Source organism: Primulina huaijiensis, chromosome 10, assembly GCF_012295235.1.
Source record: "Primulina huaijiensis isolate GDHJ02 chromosome 10, ASM1229523v2, whole genome shotgun sequence".
In the NCBI taxonomy this organism is placed as follows: Eukaryota; Viridiplantae; Streptophyta; class Magnoliopsida; order Lamiales; family Gesneriaceae; genus Primulina; species Primulina huaijiensis.
The window spans coordinates 20,640,637-20,662,182 of NC_133315.1; the positions used below are offsets into that span (position 1 = coordinate 20,640,637).

At 34.7% G+C, this 21,546-nt stretch overlaps 1 protein-coding gene and 1 pseudogene across 1 annotated transcript in view; one reads left to right on the forward strand and one right to left on the reverse strand.

Annotated features, from left to right (window-relative positions):
* Nucleotides 1–10,012: 10,012 nt before the first annotated feature.
* LOC140986309 (protein FAR1-RELATED SEQUENCE 3-like) lies at nt 10,013–20,217 on the reverse strand (annotated as a pseudogene).
* Nucleotides 20,218–20,353: 136 nt separating this feature from the next.
* Nucleotides 20,354–21,546, forward strand: part of LOC140986308 (mediator of RNA polymerase II transcription subunit 14-like) — a 36,872-nt gene continuing 35,679 nt past the window's right edge. The window contains exon 1 of the mRNA XM_073454469.1: nt 20,354–20,708. Coding sequence (XP_073310570.1) covers nt 20,499–20,708 — 210 coding nt within the window. The 5' untranslated portion in view covers nt 20,354–20,498. The remainder of the gene's footprint in view (nt 20,709–21,546) is intronic.

The window sequence follows — 21,546 nt, forward strand, 5'->3', positions numbered from 1 at the left end:
GGTGCTCACATAAGTGTGCACGGTAGGTGTGCAGCATATCAAATCTATATATATATGTGTGTGTGTGTGTGTGTGTGTGTGTGTGCATGGACACACTTGTACAATATTTTTTATAATTCATTTAGTTTAAATTTAAATAAAGATCAAAATATAATTATAAGAAATAGTGAAAGACTATACTGTAATTTTGATATATGAATTAAAAAANATATATAATGGGTTTTATTTTTTTTTTTTTGAAAGTAGAGAAAAAATTTTATCTTGCTGATTGTTTGTTATGAAAACTCAACTTGATATAGCAAATAATCATCCAAACTGATGAATATACAAAGCTTGTGAACCAATAAAAAACATGTGCCAAAATTGATTATGTAAAGCATATAAATGAACATAATCTTCTTCTACGAATGAAATGATTCTACAGAAAGCCTTTGATTTATACAAGTTATACAAACTCGATCCAATTGAAATCTCGTTCTTAGTTACAACTCATAGCAACAACTCAAACAGTTTAAAGACTAGTCAAAGATTATTTGCAATCGATCAAACAAACAAGCCTAATTATTCACTCTAAATTCTACAATCAATTATCTTCGACTATTGAATAGAGCTGGTGTGAAGGTTGACAAAATGTGCAGCAAAGATTGCTGCAGACTGAGCATTAATGATCCTTGATTATTGATATAACATTGAATCGATGCTATGATGCTCAATGTGCTCCTATAATGAGTTTATTGTGCATTTGTGTGTGAGTAAACAATATTGATTAGAGAAATTTTTGTGCAATGCATCCGTCCTCATCTTCATTTATTGTATGCACCCTCATACCCATCTTCATCCTCATTCCCATAGGATATTCAACTTTCATCCCAATCTTCATCCCTGTCGTAGAAGGTGTTATTCATACTCTACCTAAATATCAAATTACCACCTATAATTGTAGTATACAATTATAATCCCTAATGTTGATTGACCATGTTTGTGTTCTTGATTTTTCTTTATCTACAACCTTCTTCGATGATCATGTTTTTAAAATTAATTGTATATCTTCTATCAGCTACAATAATAAACTCATTTTCCATCATCAATTGACTCCAAATTGAACCTAGCTAGAACATTGAAATGTAAAACATACGGGTAAAATGCGTATGAACCCCTTGTTAACATTTTAATTGGTACATAACTCCCTGATTTATTTTAATAGGTTCAACGATCTTCAAGTTTTTGAAATATAAGTTCAAGTACCACATCCCTATTTATAAAAGAATTTTAACGTATTTGCAATTATGAAATGACATATACCCTCTAACAAACCATAAAACCCTTCTCCTCCCGAGCTTAAATAAAGTGGCAGGGCCTCATGTATCCAAAATTTTAGATAAGGTGTCAGGACCTCATGTCTCCCGAGCTAAGATAAGGTGTCGGAGCCTCATACCTCCATGACTTAGATAAGGTGTCAGAGCCTCATGTCTCACGGGTTTGGATAAGGTGTCGGAGCCTCATGTCTCATGGACTTAGATAAATGACTTCCATTTATATTGAAAATGATAAAAATGAATTTTCATTGATAATCAAATGCTGAAGACAAGAACTAAACATAATATTTCTTGAAATGAAAATCATAACGAGGCGTCATGCCTCCCGGAATATTTTGGTTGTTTTCCCTGGCTGCCAAAGAACTATCTCCACCTCTTCTTCCCCTTGTGGATGATTTTGGTGAACATATCTATCGTTTCCTCTTGAACAACAGTCTCTATCCACTGGCCACTTATTTCTTAGCAATAATGATTGTTGGTTGAGTGTCACCAGGGAATGGATTACCCCGAGGACCCCTGAGCCCGTGTCTCCCTTCCAAAGGGATCTTTTTGAGTTGAGTTTTGAGTTAAAACTATATCAACGTCTATAGTTCTTATTTTCCACAGACGGCGCCAATGATGATGCCCAGGTCGATTAGGTAAGCTGGGTGGACAATTTACCGAGCAGAGAGCATACTATTTTTGTGAAGATTTTTTACCTGATGGGATGAGAGTGGGTGGCCTGGTCTGCACTGTGAGTACTCTTGACCGGGTAAGATGAGCTTGGGTGGTCTAACTTGGCCTATACTGTGAGTACTCTGGACTGGGTAGGATGAGTTAAGGTGGTCTAGCCTGTGTGTACTCTTGACCGGGTAGAATGAACTCAGGTCAGATGATCTGCACACATTCAGAAAAGAAATGTCATTGGGGGTACCGGAAGGTTTTTTGGTGGAACCACTACGACGCTCAAGTCAGCATAAGGTTATCTAAGTAGAGGGAGAATTTATTGAATGCAGTAGAATATAGTATCTCATGTCCCAAATGAATAAGCAAACTTGGGTATTTATAGGAGAGAAGATGAGCTCGACTGCAATGTCTGGACATTATTCCTGATTATACATCTACTCATGCCCTGCCTTCTGACAGTAGGCATGACGACCCATATTGTCCATGGTCTTGTCATGAGCACTGGTTTGCCGTGTTAATGATTACGAGGTATGGTGACCCATACTTATGGGCCCCGCTCCCATCTCCTCATGGTCGGTACGAATAGGCAAGAACCGATTGTTCTTGCTGGTGACCGGGCAAAGTGAGCACGGGTCGGATGATCTGGAAACGTGGAGAAGAACAAACCCCTAGATTATCGGTGGACAATGATCCAAGATCATTTAATCTTCTCGGGTACCCTGCTTCGCCTAGTCAGGGAAGACTTCAAAGTGATGCAAGTGCCCGAGATGCCAAGGGCTTCTTTGCCTGGCCGTACGCCTTTCACACCTGCGCAGTATTATTCAACCCTTTCTTGCTCGACCAAGAATATGAGCCCGAGCTGGCTTCCATCTGATCTCCTCTTGGCTTCCGGGACCAACTCTGGATTGGTCATGCTCTGGTCCTCCCTTCTTGTCCTAGTCCAAAGATGACTCATGCCCTTTCTAGGGCATCACCATAAAGCATTTAAAATTTTTGCTACCATATTATTCTTCATGTAAAATAAAATGAAATATGGAGATTCCAAGTCTCATTTAACTCGTAATGTGCTCTTGTATTTGGTGGATGCCTTTTAATTTTTCATTTGAACTTTTGGTTATAGTACAACTAAGTTTGCTGATGTTGATTTTGCAACTTTGATTGTGATAATATTTTGTTGATGAGTCCAAATGTCTTAAATTTTTATTTCTATGTGCTTGGACAATTTTAATTGATGATGACTGATAAGTTCTAGAAGAGTTTAATATCCAACTAGAACTTGAATCAGCTAAACGATTTTAAGAACAAGCTATTGGCAATTTTTCTAGAAGGGAAATAAAGTTCATGGCTGACAGAGGATATCCTAAAGTTTATATAACGGAATGGCTTTGGATAATAGTATGTTAAAATTTTCAAGAAATAAGAGAAATCAGGTGACTCAATAGTTTTGAACGTTGTGACTCTCTTTCATGAACACCTACACTATTTTTTTCACTTATTTGCTTCCATTGTGATTATTTAGTGAAGAATACAACTTTTTGGATGTTATCATCATAGATGATGATATCTATACAAACAGAGCATACATAAATACATACATATATAATATACTAGCATGAAGTACATGTGGTGTATTTTGACATTAATTATATATAAAATGAACGAAAATATATATATATATAAAGTTAAAACATATATAAACAATAAGGATTGAAACAAACCATACATTAGGGAAAGTAAAAAATAAAAAAATCAACAATTTAGATGGAGATGAAATGACATATAAAATATATAGATAATACAACAAATGTCAATTTAAATTTATTGTTCGACTTCAAGCATATACTATCATTGTAATATCTCACTAAATATATATCAAAAAAATAAATAGTAAGTACAATACGGAAAAAAATTGATGACGTTACACTTGAAAAATAAAAAAGAAATGATAAATAAACAAGTAAATTAATTGAACTGCTCTCTCTTCGTTTTGCACTTACCTGTGTGCAATTCCTTGAAAAAAACTGGAGGTCAAAACTATGATCAGAAATGCAATTTTCAATCTAAAGCCTTAGCAATTGACAAAAACTTCAATAAAGTGAAACAATTGTGAGTATTCAAACAAATTAGAGGGAGAAATAATGGTTATAAAATTTAAATCGTGATTTATATTAATCTTTAATTTTACATTCATGTTCATTGACCCATTAATCTAAGAATAAATTATGTTTGAAAATTAAAGTTTATAAAAATAAAAATAATATAGAATACAATTTCAATATATGTCTTATGATATTAAAATTTCAAATATATGTCCCTATGAAGTCTTTCGGTTTATGCAGATGATTTGAGATTTGAAAATTGGACAATTAAAGTTAACTAAAATAATTATAAATATATTTAATTTTTCAGGAACAATAATTATATTATAATGAAATGATAATATAAATTTAATAGTAACAAATTTGAAATGAATAAATAGCGTAAATTAAATAGTAAACACATACAATGCAAGGACAAGTGGAGATGAAGAGGTAAATTTAATATTATCCAAATCATTACAAATCAATTTGTTTAACTCACATTCACATTAACAATAATAAATAATCATAAATAAAAAAAAACTTAATGTATATATTCTCGTAATTAACTTATAATCATTTCATTATAAACCAATTAATTGACATATTAGTTAATAAATATTTACTCCAAACTATTCTATTTACATTCTTTATACTCAAATTTGCACATTTTTATCTGATTCAACTGACCACTAGTTGTCTACATTTGAACAACACAAGACAAACAATGTTACACAAGATAATCATATTCAACATCTGCACATACCGATTTTTTTTTAGTAATGAAGTCAATTTATTAAAGAAAAATAACAGAGATGAATGAGTCCAAAATATATTATATTTTTCGTTCAAATTAATTGTTTATTATATTTGTTTAGTTAATGTTTGATTATCTTTTGTCAATATAATTGTCATTATATATGTGTACGGATTAATTTTACAAATGCAAATAAATTGTCATGCCATTATTCTTATAATTAAGTACTATTTGATAATATAAAATTATGGAGATACTCAAATAAAATAGGAATTATGAGAGGAATTAAATAATTAATCATTCAATTTATTTTATTTATCATTAGAATTAAAGGGAAAAACTAATGAAAAAATTGAATTGATTTTTCACATATCTCCTTTTCATTTAACAGTTTTACAAAAATATCTTTATAGTATAATATCATATAATTATGTAGATGAAATGCTCATTTCATTCACACTTTTATAGTTACTTATGATTCAAAATTAGTAACCTTTTTTATTAATAATATTTAAATTCAAAATTAAATTTTAATTTGCTCATGCATTTAGAAATTAATAATTTGACAAAATAAATTTTAAAAAATTGATTAAATATAATTTTCCTTTCAGTTCAATTCATTTATTTAATTTAAAAGTAATAATGGTGAATTTTACGTTTTTTTTTCATTTGCCAATATATTTAATTTAAAATTTAGATACTTTTTCTAGGTCTTTTATGTTTATAAGTTTTTGAAGTTTTTTCAATTTAATTACATTATAATTATGTTTAACAATTCGTTGAGTTTATTCAAATGATAGTGAAATAGCCTAATAAATAAAATAATTGATTTAATTTAGAATTTAAATGAAACTACAAGAAATGAGAAAAATAATTAATACTAATATTAAGTAAATTTAATAGTGATTTTTTAATTACCTCAAACATTTAAGAACATGAACATGACTTACTTTGTTACATATAAACTAAATATAAATATAACTCAATCTTATTTTTCTAATCTTCGTTTACAATTGAAAAATTTTCCAATCTCCCATACTATTACAAGTATATCGAATAAAATAATGTTTTCCAAAAAAGAGAATGAAATAGAATGTAATGTGTCATAATTAAACATTATAATTATAGAAAGACAATGTGACAAAGTAAAAAACACAAAATCTTAACCATAAAATGTGACTAATTAGCATTAATGATTAATTAATAGACAAAATGTAAGAGTACTAGATATGCCATAATCTTGGGTATTTGCTTGTTGCGTGGTTTTGTGATTCTGAGTCCTTCGCTCTACTTTATAAATTTTTGTAGCTTATGGGCTATAGTTTAATAGCTTTGTGGATAATACCTCGAGTTAAATATAAAATTACAATATTTTCAACTTGTAGTGCACATGAGATTATTTAGTTGGCTTGTGTATTGTCAAAATCTGATTTTTACTAAGGTTTATTCAATGTAGGAGATTTATTGACTTTTAATGACTTTTGTAGATTTTAAAAGTCTAGATGTATTCAATTAAGACTTTTACATACTCCATAGAAGTATAGTGATATTCAAAATAGACTTTCATAGAGTTTTAAAAAGGCAAGTAGTATTCAACATTGACTTTTAAAAACTCTATAAAAGTCTATAAGTATTCAAATTTTCAATAGACTTTTAACAACTTCATGGAATTCATTAACATACAAACATTAATGCTTAAGGTACAACTATAAATTTTTCAAAAATTGTATTTGGTTCAACCCAAGGATTTGGATGGATTTTTAAAACTTCTAACTCATACACAAGTTATTTATTTCTCTATCTGTCGCTTCACATCACCTCTCTTCTTATCTTCTCTCCTCTCATCTATCTCTATCATTCTCTCAAATTTTCGAAGTGTATCACTATATATAATTTCATCTTTCCTTTTCAAATTTTTCATTTTTTGGCTGATTGTTCATTTAATATTTTTTTTATTTTAATATCACAAGAAATTTTGAATTCTAGAATTGATTTTGTGGTTTTTAATTTATGATTTATACAAATTAATATAATATTCAATAATAATAAAAGATGATCCAAAAAATGTCGTTTAATTTTTAATAATTGAATAAACTCGTAACAACCATGATTTTTTTAAATTTTTTTAGCATTTTCAATTAATATATAAGCTATGATATTTTTCTACAAAATTATATCCACACAATGCTAAATAATATTCTTTTCACACGTATATTATCAATTCAAATACAAGATTACAGATTAATTAATTGATGTATTTTAAAAAATTTACAAACATGCATACAAGGTAAAAATTTATGTGAGACGGTCTCACAGATCGTATTTTGTGAGACAGATCTCTTATTTGGGTCATCCATGAAAAATTATTACTTTTTATGTTAAGAGTATTACTTTTTATTGTGAATATCGGTAGGGGTCATACTTTTTATGCTAAAAGTATTACTTTTTATTGTGAATATCGGTAGGTTGACCCGTCTCACAGATAAATATTTGTGAGACCGTCTCACAAGAGACGTCCTCTGCATACAAACCCATATATATACACATGTAAGGATTAAATGATTTAACTTTTAAATAAGTATATTTATTTATTAATATAAATATTGAAAAACTATTTCAAACTGAATATGTTATATATATTAATTATTTATTGGTTCAAAGAAACTAATAAAAAATAATATGTTATAATTAAGTACAAAATTTATAAAAAAAAAACTCTGAATTGAATACACCCACGTAATATTTAATTGAACTTACCCTGAAAACTCCCATCCAATATGATCAAGAATCGTTTACCGTGATTTATGTTTTTCCACGTGTCCCTCTTGAATGTTTTTCTGAGAACATCTTCCCCTCTCTCACTTCTGAAAATTCTATTTCCATCATGGATTGTAGGAACGATGATATGATTTTTTTGGATTCTCATGCCACTTTATCATGACATGCAAAACCGGCTGGTTTGTTGATTGATTCTGCAATGAAGCTTGTTCTTTCCTGCATCCATGAGGTCTCAACAGTGGAGAGGAGAGAAGCTCTGTTGAGAGCTAGAGGTGTGACCACAGTTGTTGATTTTGGGCGGTATTTTCCTGGTGCATCACCAGAACTCTCATGGAAAGATTTGTCAGGTTCCACTTACAATTTGTGAAGATTTTCATAGTTACGAGTTGTTGTTTTCTTGTTGATAGCAAGTATAAATGGGTCATTCAGATAAAATTTATTGAAATATAAGGCGTTTAAATTAAATCAGAATTTATTTTGATGCAAAGGAGAGTGATTGGTACTGTACTGTGCCTGTATTGCAGAAGACATATCTTGAAGGATATCAAATTGTTTTCAGTTTTGCATTAGTTTTTTCTGTGTTTTATTGTACGATAGATGTCTACAGATGGGCTGATTCATTAGGAAAGATGAATATCAAAGTTTGCTAGTATTTCCCAATGGAGACATGGACACGGTTACAAGTAATTCTGAATTCACTATTGCTTTAAGTTTCTGATGGTTGATTTTCTTTTATTAGCATGGCAACAAACCTGTTGTTTGGCATGTAAAGTAACCGAATTTATCCTTGCTATTTGCCATGTGGTCACCGGATAAGAGATATGAGTTGAGAGGCAGACACAAGATTTTGATGTTTGCCTTTTCATTTAGATGTTATCTAAAGTGTACAAATAATGTTCAGATAGATCTTGGGATTTAATGTTCGTATCTATCAGAAGACTCAGGATTCATTAAGTTGGCTTGCACCAAAGTTTGAAGTGCCACTATTTCGTTGTCCTTGCAAAAAACATTTTATATAATTAGTCCACAGAGCTTTTTTAAATAAATAGTAACACGTGCGTTGCACGTGATGAACAAATGTTGTACGACATAATTTTTGGAAATTTTTTAATAGTAGAATCTTTTTGCTCATTACATAAGAACTTCAAAGTTAAATGTTTTTGACTTGGAACAATTATATGATGGGTGTTGAAGTTTCTTAGGGTGCGTGTGAATGAAGACATTAACACGTTGGAAGGACCATTGTTGGTACAATGAGTACAATCGTCAAATTTGGGGCACACTTTATTTCTACATGGACAACTCACAAGTCAGAAGACTCCATCAACATTTCTACACATTATCTTTTCACCCTCCAAAGCGAGGCATCAGAAGCCATTTACAGCATCCAAAGGTATTTATCTAAATGGTAACCAATTAGGAAGAGTCTTATACTTCAAGCAAAACTTGAATGTGATGGATGATACTCATCGGGATATTGTGCCTATGCCCAGGGTTACTCGGAGAAGCAAAGTTTAGAGACTTGGCTCATGGAAGTTGTGAGCGAATATTGTTAAATCCGTGGACGAGAGAGCCAAAGATGCCCACCATCAACACTGTATTATGACAATACGGTAATTATGTTAGTATTGCACACAGTTCATGATGCTGGGATACATGCAGAGATTGATCAGTGAGAATATTGACGAATGGACCTATCTAAGTACACTTCCGATATTCATATCTATTAACAAGTTGATAACATTCTTACAGAATATCTAAATAAATTTAGCCCTGAGTGGAGGAGTTTTCAGCTTTGGATGTATGTAGGCATATATTGCTCTATTTGAACCATTCCAGCTAAGAAGTTCCCAGAGGAGAATATTTTTTTCCATCCATAGATATATTCTCTATGGCAGGTGAATATAATTCAAGAAATTAGCATATTATATATTATACATCCTGGAAGAGAAAATAATGATAGAAAATCAAAAGCTTTTCCAGCTGCCACCGTCTTCCCCAACTCACGTGTGTTGGAGCCTTCAACTCATAAATTGATTATTAATATGTGGGAACAATCTAATTTGTTTAGATTGTATCCATTCGTTAGTTAAAATAAATTGATAATGATACTGGCCATGTCTGTCTTCTTGGACTCAAAAGTTTATTGCTTCTTTTTCACACGGTGCATATCGAATATTAGATTTTGATTCCTACAACCACAAAAGAATTTTCAATTAATCGAATTAGCCTTAACAAAATTTCTAACAAAACATCACTTTTATGCTCTTCATTTCACAAATGTTAATCAACATATGTCTATGCTATAATTGTGCTTTTTCATAAGCTATTATGGAATTGGTTTAGTCTAGTTTCCAATGGAAGCTAGAACACCATATAAGGTACACAAATTGTAAGTAGAAAGGGCACCTTAAATGTTAGAGTTGCTCACGAATGTAAGCCATTGATCTTAACATCGAACCTTAAGTATCCCTTTTGAAACTTGAAATTTCACTTCAGTTTCGCCAGTTGAAGTTTTGGTTTCCTGGAGCTGTCAAGCAAAAGGATGGCATTCTTAGTTCAAAACCACACGCCAGGCATGATTGCAGAAGTACTACAGATTAAAAATATTTTACAAGTAAATCATGCTAATGATCCAAATTAATTTTCATATTTTAACTAAATTAGAACCAGCAACGTACAATTTGCAGTAACATAAAACTGAAACTTGTTTTCTCGGATTCTGGGATAAGATAAAAATGCATGCACTATACCTGAAACATGGATCAGCCAGGCTGCTGAACAAGAAATCTATCACAGGTACATAACATTAGTTCACAACATTCTGAAAAACATATTATTGGCGTTAATGGCATAATCAAGTATCAAACTATCATATCCTAAACTGTATCCTTCATAACTAATACCCCTATGAGTCTTGTCAATTTTAAAGGTGAATGATTTACATTTTACAAGGTGAGGTGTTTTATTCAACTTTTAGGCTCCATCAAAGACCCTGGAATGGTATACATACTGCATAAATGAACAATTCCATCTGTGCTCACAGCATCTTCTCATGCTCTAGGGATAAATTTAATGGTAGCACAAGTGTACAACATATTTCTAAAAGTATTTTCATATGTTTGAGACATTAGCACAAACATGTACACACTCAATACAAAATAATTATTCTGAACACATGTTAATAGCTAAACATCTAGTGGTTAAATAAATCCCTTCAGGATAAAATTACTCAGATATCAAAAGAACAACAGATAAACAATAAAGCACAAGACATACACGTCATAAACCAGACAACCAGTTATTACTTAGTCATCGAAACTTTAGCTGAAGCATCTTTTCTTCCACAGAACAGTGGCAGTACTTATTCATCAATGTAAACTCATTCATGGTGTTCACCGGTTCATGTTAGGCTAACAAATAAATCAAGCTGGCTAGAATATTATTTGTTTCATACTCGAAATAATCGAACTTAGCCAAACTCAAACATGTTTGAATATTTTTCCAGGCCAAATTTGAGCAAAATTATTTTGATAAATAGCTATTGAGCAATTCACGAGCTTTAATATTTTAATTTTATATGTAACAAAAATACTACAACCTATGAGAGATAACTAAAACGAGTACAAATTCGATAACTAACTTCAAATCAATCGATTTCAAATTCAAATTTGAAGTCATGCCGAACTCTAACCCAAAATAATTCATTCTTTTTTAAGTCCCGCATCAATCTTGAGCTCGAATAAAAAAAAAAGGTTAGTATTTGGTTTCATTTGATTTGCTTGTGCCCCTAGTCCCATTCATGGTTTATTTCAAAAAACTTAACTGATTCAGACATTAAGAGACAGGAATATGCACAAACACAAGCATGATATACCAAGCTTGCCCTCGAAGAGTGGTATTCAGATCACTAGCTTGAGATAAGTACTTTGTGGCCTCTCAAGCCTTCTCTGTTTTACATCTCTCTTTTACAAAATTATTTGCCTGTTCAAACCAAGAATAAGCAGCCAGATATATGTTGACGATTCATATTACTCTTGCAACAAAAAGAAACCAAGAACAGCCAATTTATTGGGTAATGAACATGACAACAGGTCAAATAAGATTGCAAGAAAATATCAAATAGAATGTCTTTTTATAATAACTTCCTTGAAATTTCCGAAGGAAAAAATTACTCCCAAACAAATAACTCACCTTTAGGTTGATAAAAGCAACTCTGTTGGCAGGTGTTAAAAGCTGTTGACTTATGTAAGTCATGGATTTCAGCATTGGCTCCAGTGTGACTCTTGTAACCCTAAACTGCACCTCTATTTCTCCTGAAGGAGCCTTGCCATAATCTTGAAGCTGCCTTGAGCAAAGAAAAGAGTAGATAACTAACATTCATACTTGCAAGAACAATTGCAGCGTTCTTGCTAAGTTGTCAGACACATGAAAAGAAACTAAAACATATGTTCTCATGATGGAGCAAGATATAATTGAAGCTCTTGACAAAACAGGAAAGACTAATTTCCCCCTTATGCATCACTGTCATGATAAAACAAGTACCAGTTGAATAAAAAATACATATATGCGAATAAAGCACACACCTTCAAATTAATAACAGCCACTTTACTTACTAGATTCTTATTCTCCACGGCCCATTTCATGGACTTAAAACAAGTGAGAGCTACCTACCGCAATAAAGAATATAATGGTTATAAGTGACCATAATAGTCATGTCCGATAAGTTCATTATCCTATCTTTTCTGCACTGACCAATAAACATACTAAAAGAGTGAAACTTGAAAAAGGGTTAAAAAAGAAAAAAAGAAAAAAAAAAGAAAGGGAAAGAAAACCAACAACCTACTGTCCATAGTTTCATACCATATTATCAGCAAGGGCACCATCACGGTTGATGACTACAGGTGCCATGGTTGATTCAAGTCAGCAACATTTACTCCAGCATCATTGAGATTGAAGTGATTTTGTGTAGCATCTTGCCAAGGCCATAATGATGGGATGGTGTCAGAAGTTAATAAAGATGCTTTCTTGCTATCATTGTCTAGAAAACTTCCATTTTCCTGAGAGACAGGAAGTTTAATTCTGGCTACATTTTTCTTCACAATCGCAATCTTCCTCACACCATCTCTTAGACATTCCATGGCTTCTTTGAAAGTCTCGGTAGCAACAGTTCTTTCCTCTGCAAATTTTAATGCTTCAAGACAAAGACCGTTGAAACGTGATGTTAAAGCGCCTATAGGTTGTACATCTGCTTCTTGTTCATTTAAAAGGACAACTCTTGCATTCTGTGTCCACCTCTTTAATATATAATGTGAGGGAGTGGTAAGAAAATTTGTTACAGTAAAGACAGTTAATATGTGTCCGCATAGAACCCCTGAATACTCAAACATCTGACAGCTACAATATGCATTCATTTCAGAAATATCTAGTGTCACTATATACTCTTTGTGGTCATGTTCATATTTTGCCACCCTAAATCTAGTTACAGCACCATTTCCGTCAATCTTATTGGCACTGTATACAAAAGTTTCAACCAGTTCTTGAAACTTTGCAAAAACCTTTTTTGTATAAAAATTAACTGCCTGTTGTTCCATCGGTGACAGTGTCTTTAATACTGGTATGGTACATATCATATCAATACTGCCTCTATTTTGTTGGGATATCAGGGAAATAAACGAGGTAACATCGCAGCGGAATATCAACAATGAATAAGATGAACACCAATATTTATAGTGGTTCACCCCAAGATTGGGCTACGTCCGCTCTAAACCTCTCAAGGAGATCACTTCTTTATTAATAACAAAGAAGACAAGAGAATTGAGAATACAAAGTATTTCACTCAGAACACTCTGATTTTAACACTCACTTTCTCTCCACTAATCCTATTCCTTCCAAGGATAAACACTCCTTAAGAAATATCACACTAAATCCTTTATCTCACTTCTACACTTATGATTGTAGATGAGAGGATTTTGTGTTTTGGTGTGATTTTGGAATGAAGAATGAATGAGTATTTATAGGTGAAGTTTAGGGAAAAAAACAAAGATTAAAGCATCATTGCTTACATAATCAAACCAACCATTTTTGACTAATCTCAAACCATGTGTTAATTGTGTTGTTGAATTCCAAAATGGTGTGTTTTGAATTCAAATTTGGCTTGCTTTGAATTCAATATTGGCTTGATTACTTAGCAATTCTCTCCCTCAAGCCCATTTTGTGAATTCGATCAAACCTGCAACAGTTCTACAATATTCCAACTTCCATTTTGGCAATGTCTTGGTCATCATATCAGATCCATTTTCATCCGTGTGAATCTTCTCAAGTTTCAACAACTTCTTCTCCAATACATCTCGTATCCAATGATAGCGTACATCAATATGTTTTGATCTTGAATGCATTGAAGGATTCGTTTCAAGATGAATTGCACTCTGACTGTCACAGAACAACTTGTATTGATCTTGCACAAAACTTTATTCCTCCAAAAACCCTTTCATCCATAACAGCTCCTTGCATGCCTCAGTTGCTGCAATGAACTCCGCTTCAGTGGTTGATAATGCTATACACTTTTGCAACTTTGACCGCCATGACACAGCTCCCCCTGCAAATATAATCAGGTAACCTGATGTGGATTTTCGAGAGTCAACATCTCCTGCCATATCTGCATCTGTGTAGCCTACAAGCTCAAGTTTGTATCCTCCAAAACTCAATCTATGTTTAGAGATTCCTCGTAGATATCTGAATATCCATTTTACTGCAGCCCAATGTTCCTTTCCCGGTTTTGAAAGAAATCTACTCATTACACCTACTGAATGAGCTAAATCCGGCTGAGTACATACCATGGCATACATCAGACTTCCAACAGCTGAAGCATATGGAACACTTTTCATTTCTTCTTCCTCATCATCTGTAATAGGACTCTGCTTGAGTTCAACTTGAAGTGGTTGGCAAGAGGACATCCAACCGCTTTGGCCTGGTCCATGTTGCACCTCTGAAGTACCTTCTCAATATACTTCTCCTGCGACAACCAGGTCTTTTTGGCATACCTGTATCCATGGATTTCCATGCCAATAATTCTTTTTGCTGGCCCCAAGTCTTTCATAGAAAAAGTCTTGCTTAGTTGCTTCTTTAGGCCTTTGGTTTCAGAAGCATCTTTGCCAACAATCAATATGTCATCTACAAAGAGCATAAGCACCATCAAATCATCATCAGAGGTATCTTTGACAAACACACAATGGTCTGCAGTGGTTTTCTTGAATCCTTGCTGAGTTGTCACCGATTCAAACTTCTTGTACCACTGTCTTGGTGCTTGCTTGAGACCGTACAAACTCTTCTTTAGTCTACACATGAGGTCCTCTTTCCCCTTCTCTGCAAACCCCTCTGGTTGCTCCATGTAGCTTTCTTCCTCCAAATCCCCATGAAGGAATGCGGTCTTGACATCCATGTGTTCCACCTCCAGATCAAGCTCAGCTGCTAACCCTAGCACAATCCAGATGGATGTCATCTTCACCACAGGTGAAAATATTTCGTCAAATTCGACCCCATGTTTCTGTCCGAAACCTTTGATGACAATCCTAGCTTTGAATCTTGGTTGACTATTGTGTTCTTCGTGCTTCAATCTGAACACCCACTTATTCTTCAAAGCTTTCTTGTCTTTCGGCAACTTCACCTGCTCAAATGTCTCATTCTCATGCAATGATTGCATTTTTTCTTGCATAGCCTCCATCCACTTATCTTTGTGTTCACTGGTAATAGCTTCCTCGAAGCTCTCTGGTTCTCCCCCGTCAGTTAGCATGATATATTCATTTGAGGAATATCTGGTTGAGGGTCGTACTTCTCTTCCAGAACGTGTGGTCATTGTACCACGAGAACTTTCTGCTGTTGGTTCACTGTGAACACGGATCTCATCATAATCCGCATGATCATTCTGCAATTCTTCATCTTCAACCGGTTGTGGATTTACCATTGAAGGCCACCATTCCAGATCTTGTTCAGATCCAAAATTCTTCTTTTTCGCAGTCCAAGAATTCATTCTCCTGAAATACGTCATCACGACTTCTTATAGGCTTTTTGAGATCTATATTGTAGAACTTGTAACCAAGTTGATCCTCGCCATAGCCTATAAATATGCATTTTCTTATTTTGACATCCAACTTCTGTCTTTCATCCTTTGGTATATGAACATAAGCAACACAACCAAATACCCGCAAATGATTATAAGAAACTTCTTTGCCTTGCCACACCTGCTCCGGGACATCGTGATTGAGAGGAACACAAGGTGAACGATTCAATATATATGCAGCAGCAACCACAGCCTCACCCCAAAATTCCTTAGTCAGCCTTGCATGTGAAAGCATGCTTCTGACTCTTTCTGCCAAAGTTCTATTCATCCTCTCAGCTAATCCGATGAGATGTGGTGTCTTTGGTGGTGTTGTTTGATGTCTGATTCCGTTCCTTTTGCATATCTCATCAAAGGTTCCAATGCATTCTCCTCCATTATCCGTTCGAATACATTTGAGTTTAATGGATGTTTGCCGTTCAACCAAGTTTAGAAAATTGTTGAATGTTTCCGCAACTTGGTCCTTGGTTTTGAGTGTCCACACCCAAATTTTCCGAGAGTGATCATCGATAAAAGTTACCAAGTACCTCGCTCCTCCGAGCGACAATGGCATCGGACCACATAGATCTGAGTGCACCAAATCTAGTATTTTATCGGCTCTGCTAGGAGGTGAACTTTTGAATGATATCCTGTTTTGTTTTCCGGCTAAACAGTTTGTGCATTGTTTCATATGAACCTGCTTTATACCGGGCAGAACTTGCTTGCTCACAAGGCATGTAAGATTCTTTTCACTTATGTGACCAAGACGTCGGTGCCACAACTCTGTTGAGTTTTCTTCCCCTGCGTAGTTCACACCTTCAGAATGATTTTCCTGAACTACATACAGCTTTGACATCTTTAATCCTTTTGCCACCACAAGTGAGCCTTTTGAAATCTTACATCTCCCATTTCGGAAGGTTGTGCAGAAACCTTCTTCATCGAGTCTTTCGACCGATATCAGACTCAGGCACATATCTGGCACATGCCTGACATCTTTTAGGATCAGTGTAGAGCCATCCATGGTAGTCAAGCTCACATCTCCCTTTCCCACGACTCTGGATAAGTCGTTATTCCCCATCCTCACCACACCAAAGTCCCCTTGTGTGTAGGATGTAAAGCATTCTCTTCGAGATGTGACATGGACTGTTGCTCCACTATCGATCACCCAACTAGTTACTTGAGTTGCCACCTTTACGGACTCCTGCTCTAGCTCGTGAACAACATTGAATTCGTCAATGGCGTTTGTTTGCTCATCATCGGTTTCATGTTTGTCGTTCGGTTTTCGGCAGTATTTTTTAATATGTCCGTTTTCTCCACAGCGATAACACTTTATGTTGGCATATCTCCCCGAGGACTTGCTTCTTCTTGGCTTCTTATTTGTGTTTTTCTTGATCTTGCTTTTCCCTCTTGACTCAGCAGCCAAAACATCTGACTGTGAGGTAGAGGATCCTTGAGATCTCCGCCTCATCTCTTCATTCAAGATGCCACTCTTGATGAAGTCCATAATCACGGCTCCTCCTGGTGCTGTGTTTGTGAGTGATACCTTCAGAGTCTCCCAAGACTCTAGCAATGAAGCTAGCACAATCAGAGCTATCACCTCGTCATCAATTTTTATGCTCATACTTGATAACTGCTCCACGAATCCTTGAATCTCATTTAGATGATCTGCGATCAGAGTTCCTTCTTTGCATCGAACCTGGACAAGCTTGCTCAAATAGAACAATTTGTTGTTGCCACTTTTGGAGGCATATAGTGTCTCCAACTTCGTCCAGAGCGTACGAGCATGTGTCTCGTTAGATATGTGATTATACACGTTGTCATCGACAAATTGTCGGATGTACCCGCAGACTTGCTCGTGCTCGCAGTTCCATTCGGCATCTGACTTATCATCGGGTTTAGACTCGCTGAACACCGGTAGGTGCATCTTGGTGACGAATAGAAGCTCTTTCATCTTACTTTTCCAAAGTTGATAATTAGAGCCATTAAGGCTAATCATGTTGCTTGTGCGTACCTCCATCTTTTGTGACTGCTACCAACGAATTAATCGTCAAAGCCTGAACACAAAAGAACAACTTCCCTAATACTGTCTAGAAAGCCTTTTATGATGTGGAAGTTCAGACTAAGCTGCAACCACAGAGCATACGAGGACTTCCTATAGTATTTGAGAACCTCGCTCTGATACCAGTTGTTGGGATATCAGGGAAATAAACGAGGTAACATCGCAGCGGAATATCAACAATGAATAAGATGAACACCAATATTTATAGTGGTTCACCCCAAGATTGGGCTACGTCCACTCTAAACCTCTCAAGGAGATCACTTCTTTATTAATAACAAAGAAGACAAGAGAATTGAGAATACAAAGTATTTCACTCAGAACACTCTGATTTTAACACTCACTTTCTCTCCACTAATCCTATTCCTTCCAAGGATAAACACTCCTTAAGAAATATCACACTAAATCCTTTATCTCACTTCTACACTTATGATTGTAGATGAAAGGATTTTGTGTTTTGGTGTGATTTCGGAATGAAGAATGAATAGGTATTTATAGGTGAAGTTTAGGGAGAAAAACAAATATTAAAGCATAATTGCTTACATAATCAAACCAACCATTTTTGACTAATCTCAAACCATGTGTTAATTGTGTTGTTGAATTCTAAAATGGTGTGTTTTGAATTCAAATTTGGCTTGCTTTGAATTCAATCTTGGCTTGATTACTTAGCCTATTTCACTTTCTAATGTTTTTTCCAAAGCCCTTTCATACTGCTTAAAGAACAAGGGAATCGTAGTCTGCTGGTTCACATACCCATAAAAAAAGGACCTAACCCCATGATTTGATGAAAATGCAGCGAAAAAGGAGTTGCGAAAATAAACAGGAGCCGCTCATTGCTTCCTGGCATTATATACAGCTTGAAGCCAATAATTTTTCCAAAGATTGTATCTGTGAGGATAGAACTTCGTGATGTTTCGAAATTCTCTAAATCGTCTCACAAAATTGATGCAGCTATATAACTCTCCATAAAAGGAAGACTGAGCAACACATGTATGACCCAACCTTTCTTGTCCTTCTTGTAAGATGTGCCACTTGCAAATGCAGTGGCGAGTTTCTGGGAATACCTGATGGTCTGCAGCCTTAATATCTCTATCTTGGTCAGTTGTAATGGAAACAGGAGGTATGTTATTCATTGCAGAAAGTCAGGTTTTAAAAACCCATGAAAATGTTGCCTCTGACTCATCCAAAAGCAACGCACATCCAAACAATATCATCTTGATGGTTCACGAGCAATAGGAACTTGAAACTGATTTGGTCTCTACATCGTGTCAAAAACAACTGCATCACCAAAGTGGCTGTAAGCCATCCTTGATCGGGCATCAGCCCAGAAAACATTGCTCAATCGATTGTAATTATCAAGCTGTATGGCATAATAGAAACCCGGGTTTTTGGCCTGCATCTTCCTGAAATAGGTAAGAAGATTCTGAGCATCTTGTCCAAAGTTTCTTCGGCTATAACGTCGAATAAAATGCAGTGACATCACGGGGACACCGTTAATATTTGCAAGGTTACTTTTTGTGGAAGATGCACTACCAACAACAGGATTTGTTTCCGTGGATGGATTTCTTACAGCTTCATTTGTCACTACGGAGGCAACGAGATTCGGTTCACAAAATAAATGGTTTTCATCCACGGAAACGATGCCATCATTTTGGCAATAATCTTTTTCCAGCATACTCTTTTTAGTTCCAGAAAATGCCTGCGAAGACAAAGATGATGCACCTTGCTGGGACTCATGGTAGAATGAAGATGGTCCTCGACAAATTTCGCCACTACCCACTTGTCTGGATCCTTTTTCTTTACTAAGACCGTAGCATTGCAGCTGTCAACATTCTATCGTTTAAAAATCTCATTAGAAAAGGCAAACTCCCAAGAATCAATCGGGCCATCAAGCTTAGTACGATTGTATTGACCAACATGTGCAATGAAACCAACTCGCCTAGCATACACATTATAATAGTTCTTGGCAGATTCTTCTGAATAAAATTCCATTCCGACGTACGGTTTCTCATTCCAACAATCAACCTGATTATTAGATACTTCAGAAGAACTTTCGTTCAATTTTAAATCCTGATATTCACCAGGTTGTCTTCTTTCTCTCTCCAGCTCAACCACTTGGGAATCCATCTTATTGAGCAAATAATCTTAAGGCAGATGCTGCAAAAAGAAAAAAGAAACGAGCATCACAAAACAAATACATAGAATTAATAGCTATTGTCTCCAATCATGACCACAATTCAGACAATATTTATAGTAATCCTGAATATAGCAGTGAAACCCATATATTTTTTAAATAAGCCTCGGTCCCTTTGTCCCATTATCATGAAATCGAGCGGAGAGAAGAAACATGCGCGATTCAAAGGCAAAATTTCTCACCTAACCTTCAAAATTTCTCGGATTCGGCAAAGTCTGTTTCAGCCACGAGTCTGCTTGCTTTCTTGCTGGCTTACATCAGAAAAGGCGAAGTTTGAGTAGGGATTCTATTTTCCTCCAAATTTTAAAAAAAATAAAGAAATCAAAATAATATAATTTTTTATTGCTTACTTTTAAATTTAAACTTTTATTATTATTATTTGACCATAATTTTGATACATAGCTGAGTGGCGTTTTCTTGCTCACGGAAATAGAATAAAAACGGGCAAACGTCACCGAGGTTCCCATTTCACAACCTGGAAAAACCCTAACTGTGTGCTCCGATGGGAAAATGACACCAGTTTGTTGAAGTTAATTGAGGTTCATAGAGAAATAAATCATGGCTGAGATAGGGCAAGAGACAGTAAACTTCGCCTCGTTGGTTGGACGCGCTGCCGAGGATTCGTACATGTCGCTAAAGGAATTGGTGGATAAATCTAAATCCTCGGAGCTCTCTGACTCCGAGAAGAAGATAATGATCCTCAAATACATCGTTAAAACGCAGCAGCGAATGCTTCGTCTCAATGTCCTCTCCAAGTGGTGCCAACAGGTGGTTCTCACAGTCCCAGTTCTTTATGGGTTTTTTATGCATTCGTGTTGAAGATATGCAATTTTTTTAAAATAAATTTTAACTGAATTCGTGGACTGGATGTTCTAGTAGGTTTGAATTTGATCTTCTTTTTTTCCCCCCCTTTAAAATTGCATTTTATTCTCTTCTGTGGAGATTAGTTATTTATGTGAACTCCAGTTGAAAGTGGAGTTCTTTTTTAGTTCTATATATCAAGTATGGTGGTCAGACATGGTATGCTAGATTTGGTTCTAGTAGTTAATTGTACATCTTTAGATTCTATATTTAGCTTTTCAGGTTATGAACTCAAATTCATTAACATATACAATAAGTTCAAATGAAAAAAATAAGGGATGCTTCTGACCCATACCTATGTTACTTCGATTGTTGAGTTTTGAATAGTCTTTGGCGTCCGATATCCGTGAAGTTTTTCTTCTGTGGGTGTTAACTTGATTTGTGTTTGCACGTTGGATGTCAATTGCTGTAAAACAACTAGCTGTTCACTGTCCCTTCAACCTCTAAGAACAACACTCTGAGAAATGGAGTCTTGGTCTTGGGCACTTGTATAATTGAAGAAGGGACGTGCTTTAGAATATAGTGAGTGTATGATGAGAAACATTGGATGACTTGCTCTCATAGTTGTCAATCGCGCGTAGCGCAAATGTTGCCTTTGGCTATAGCGAATAGCGTAGCGATAACTATTTGAAATTAAAGCGCCACAAGTATATAAATATATAATATATAGCCTATACTAACATCAATTCAACCGTTCATGCTTAAATAACAAATATACAAGTTCAAAGCACATAAAACCTCAATT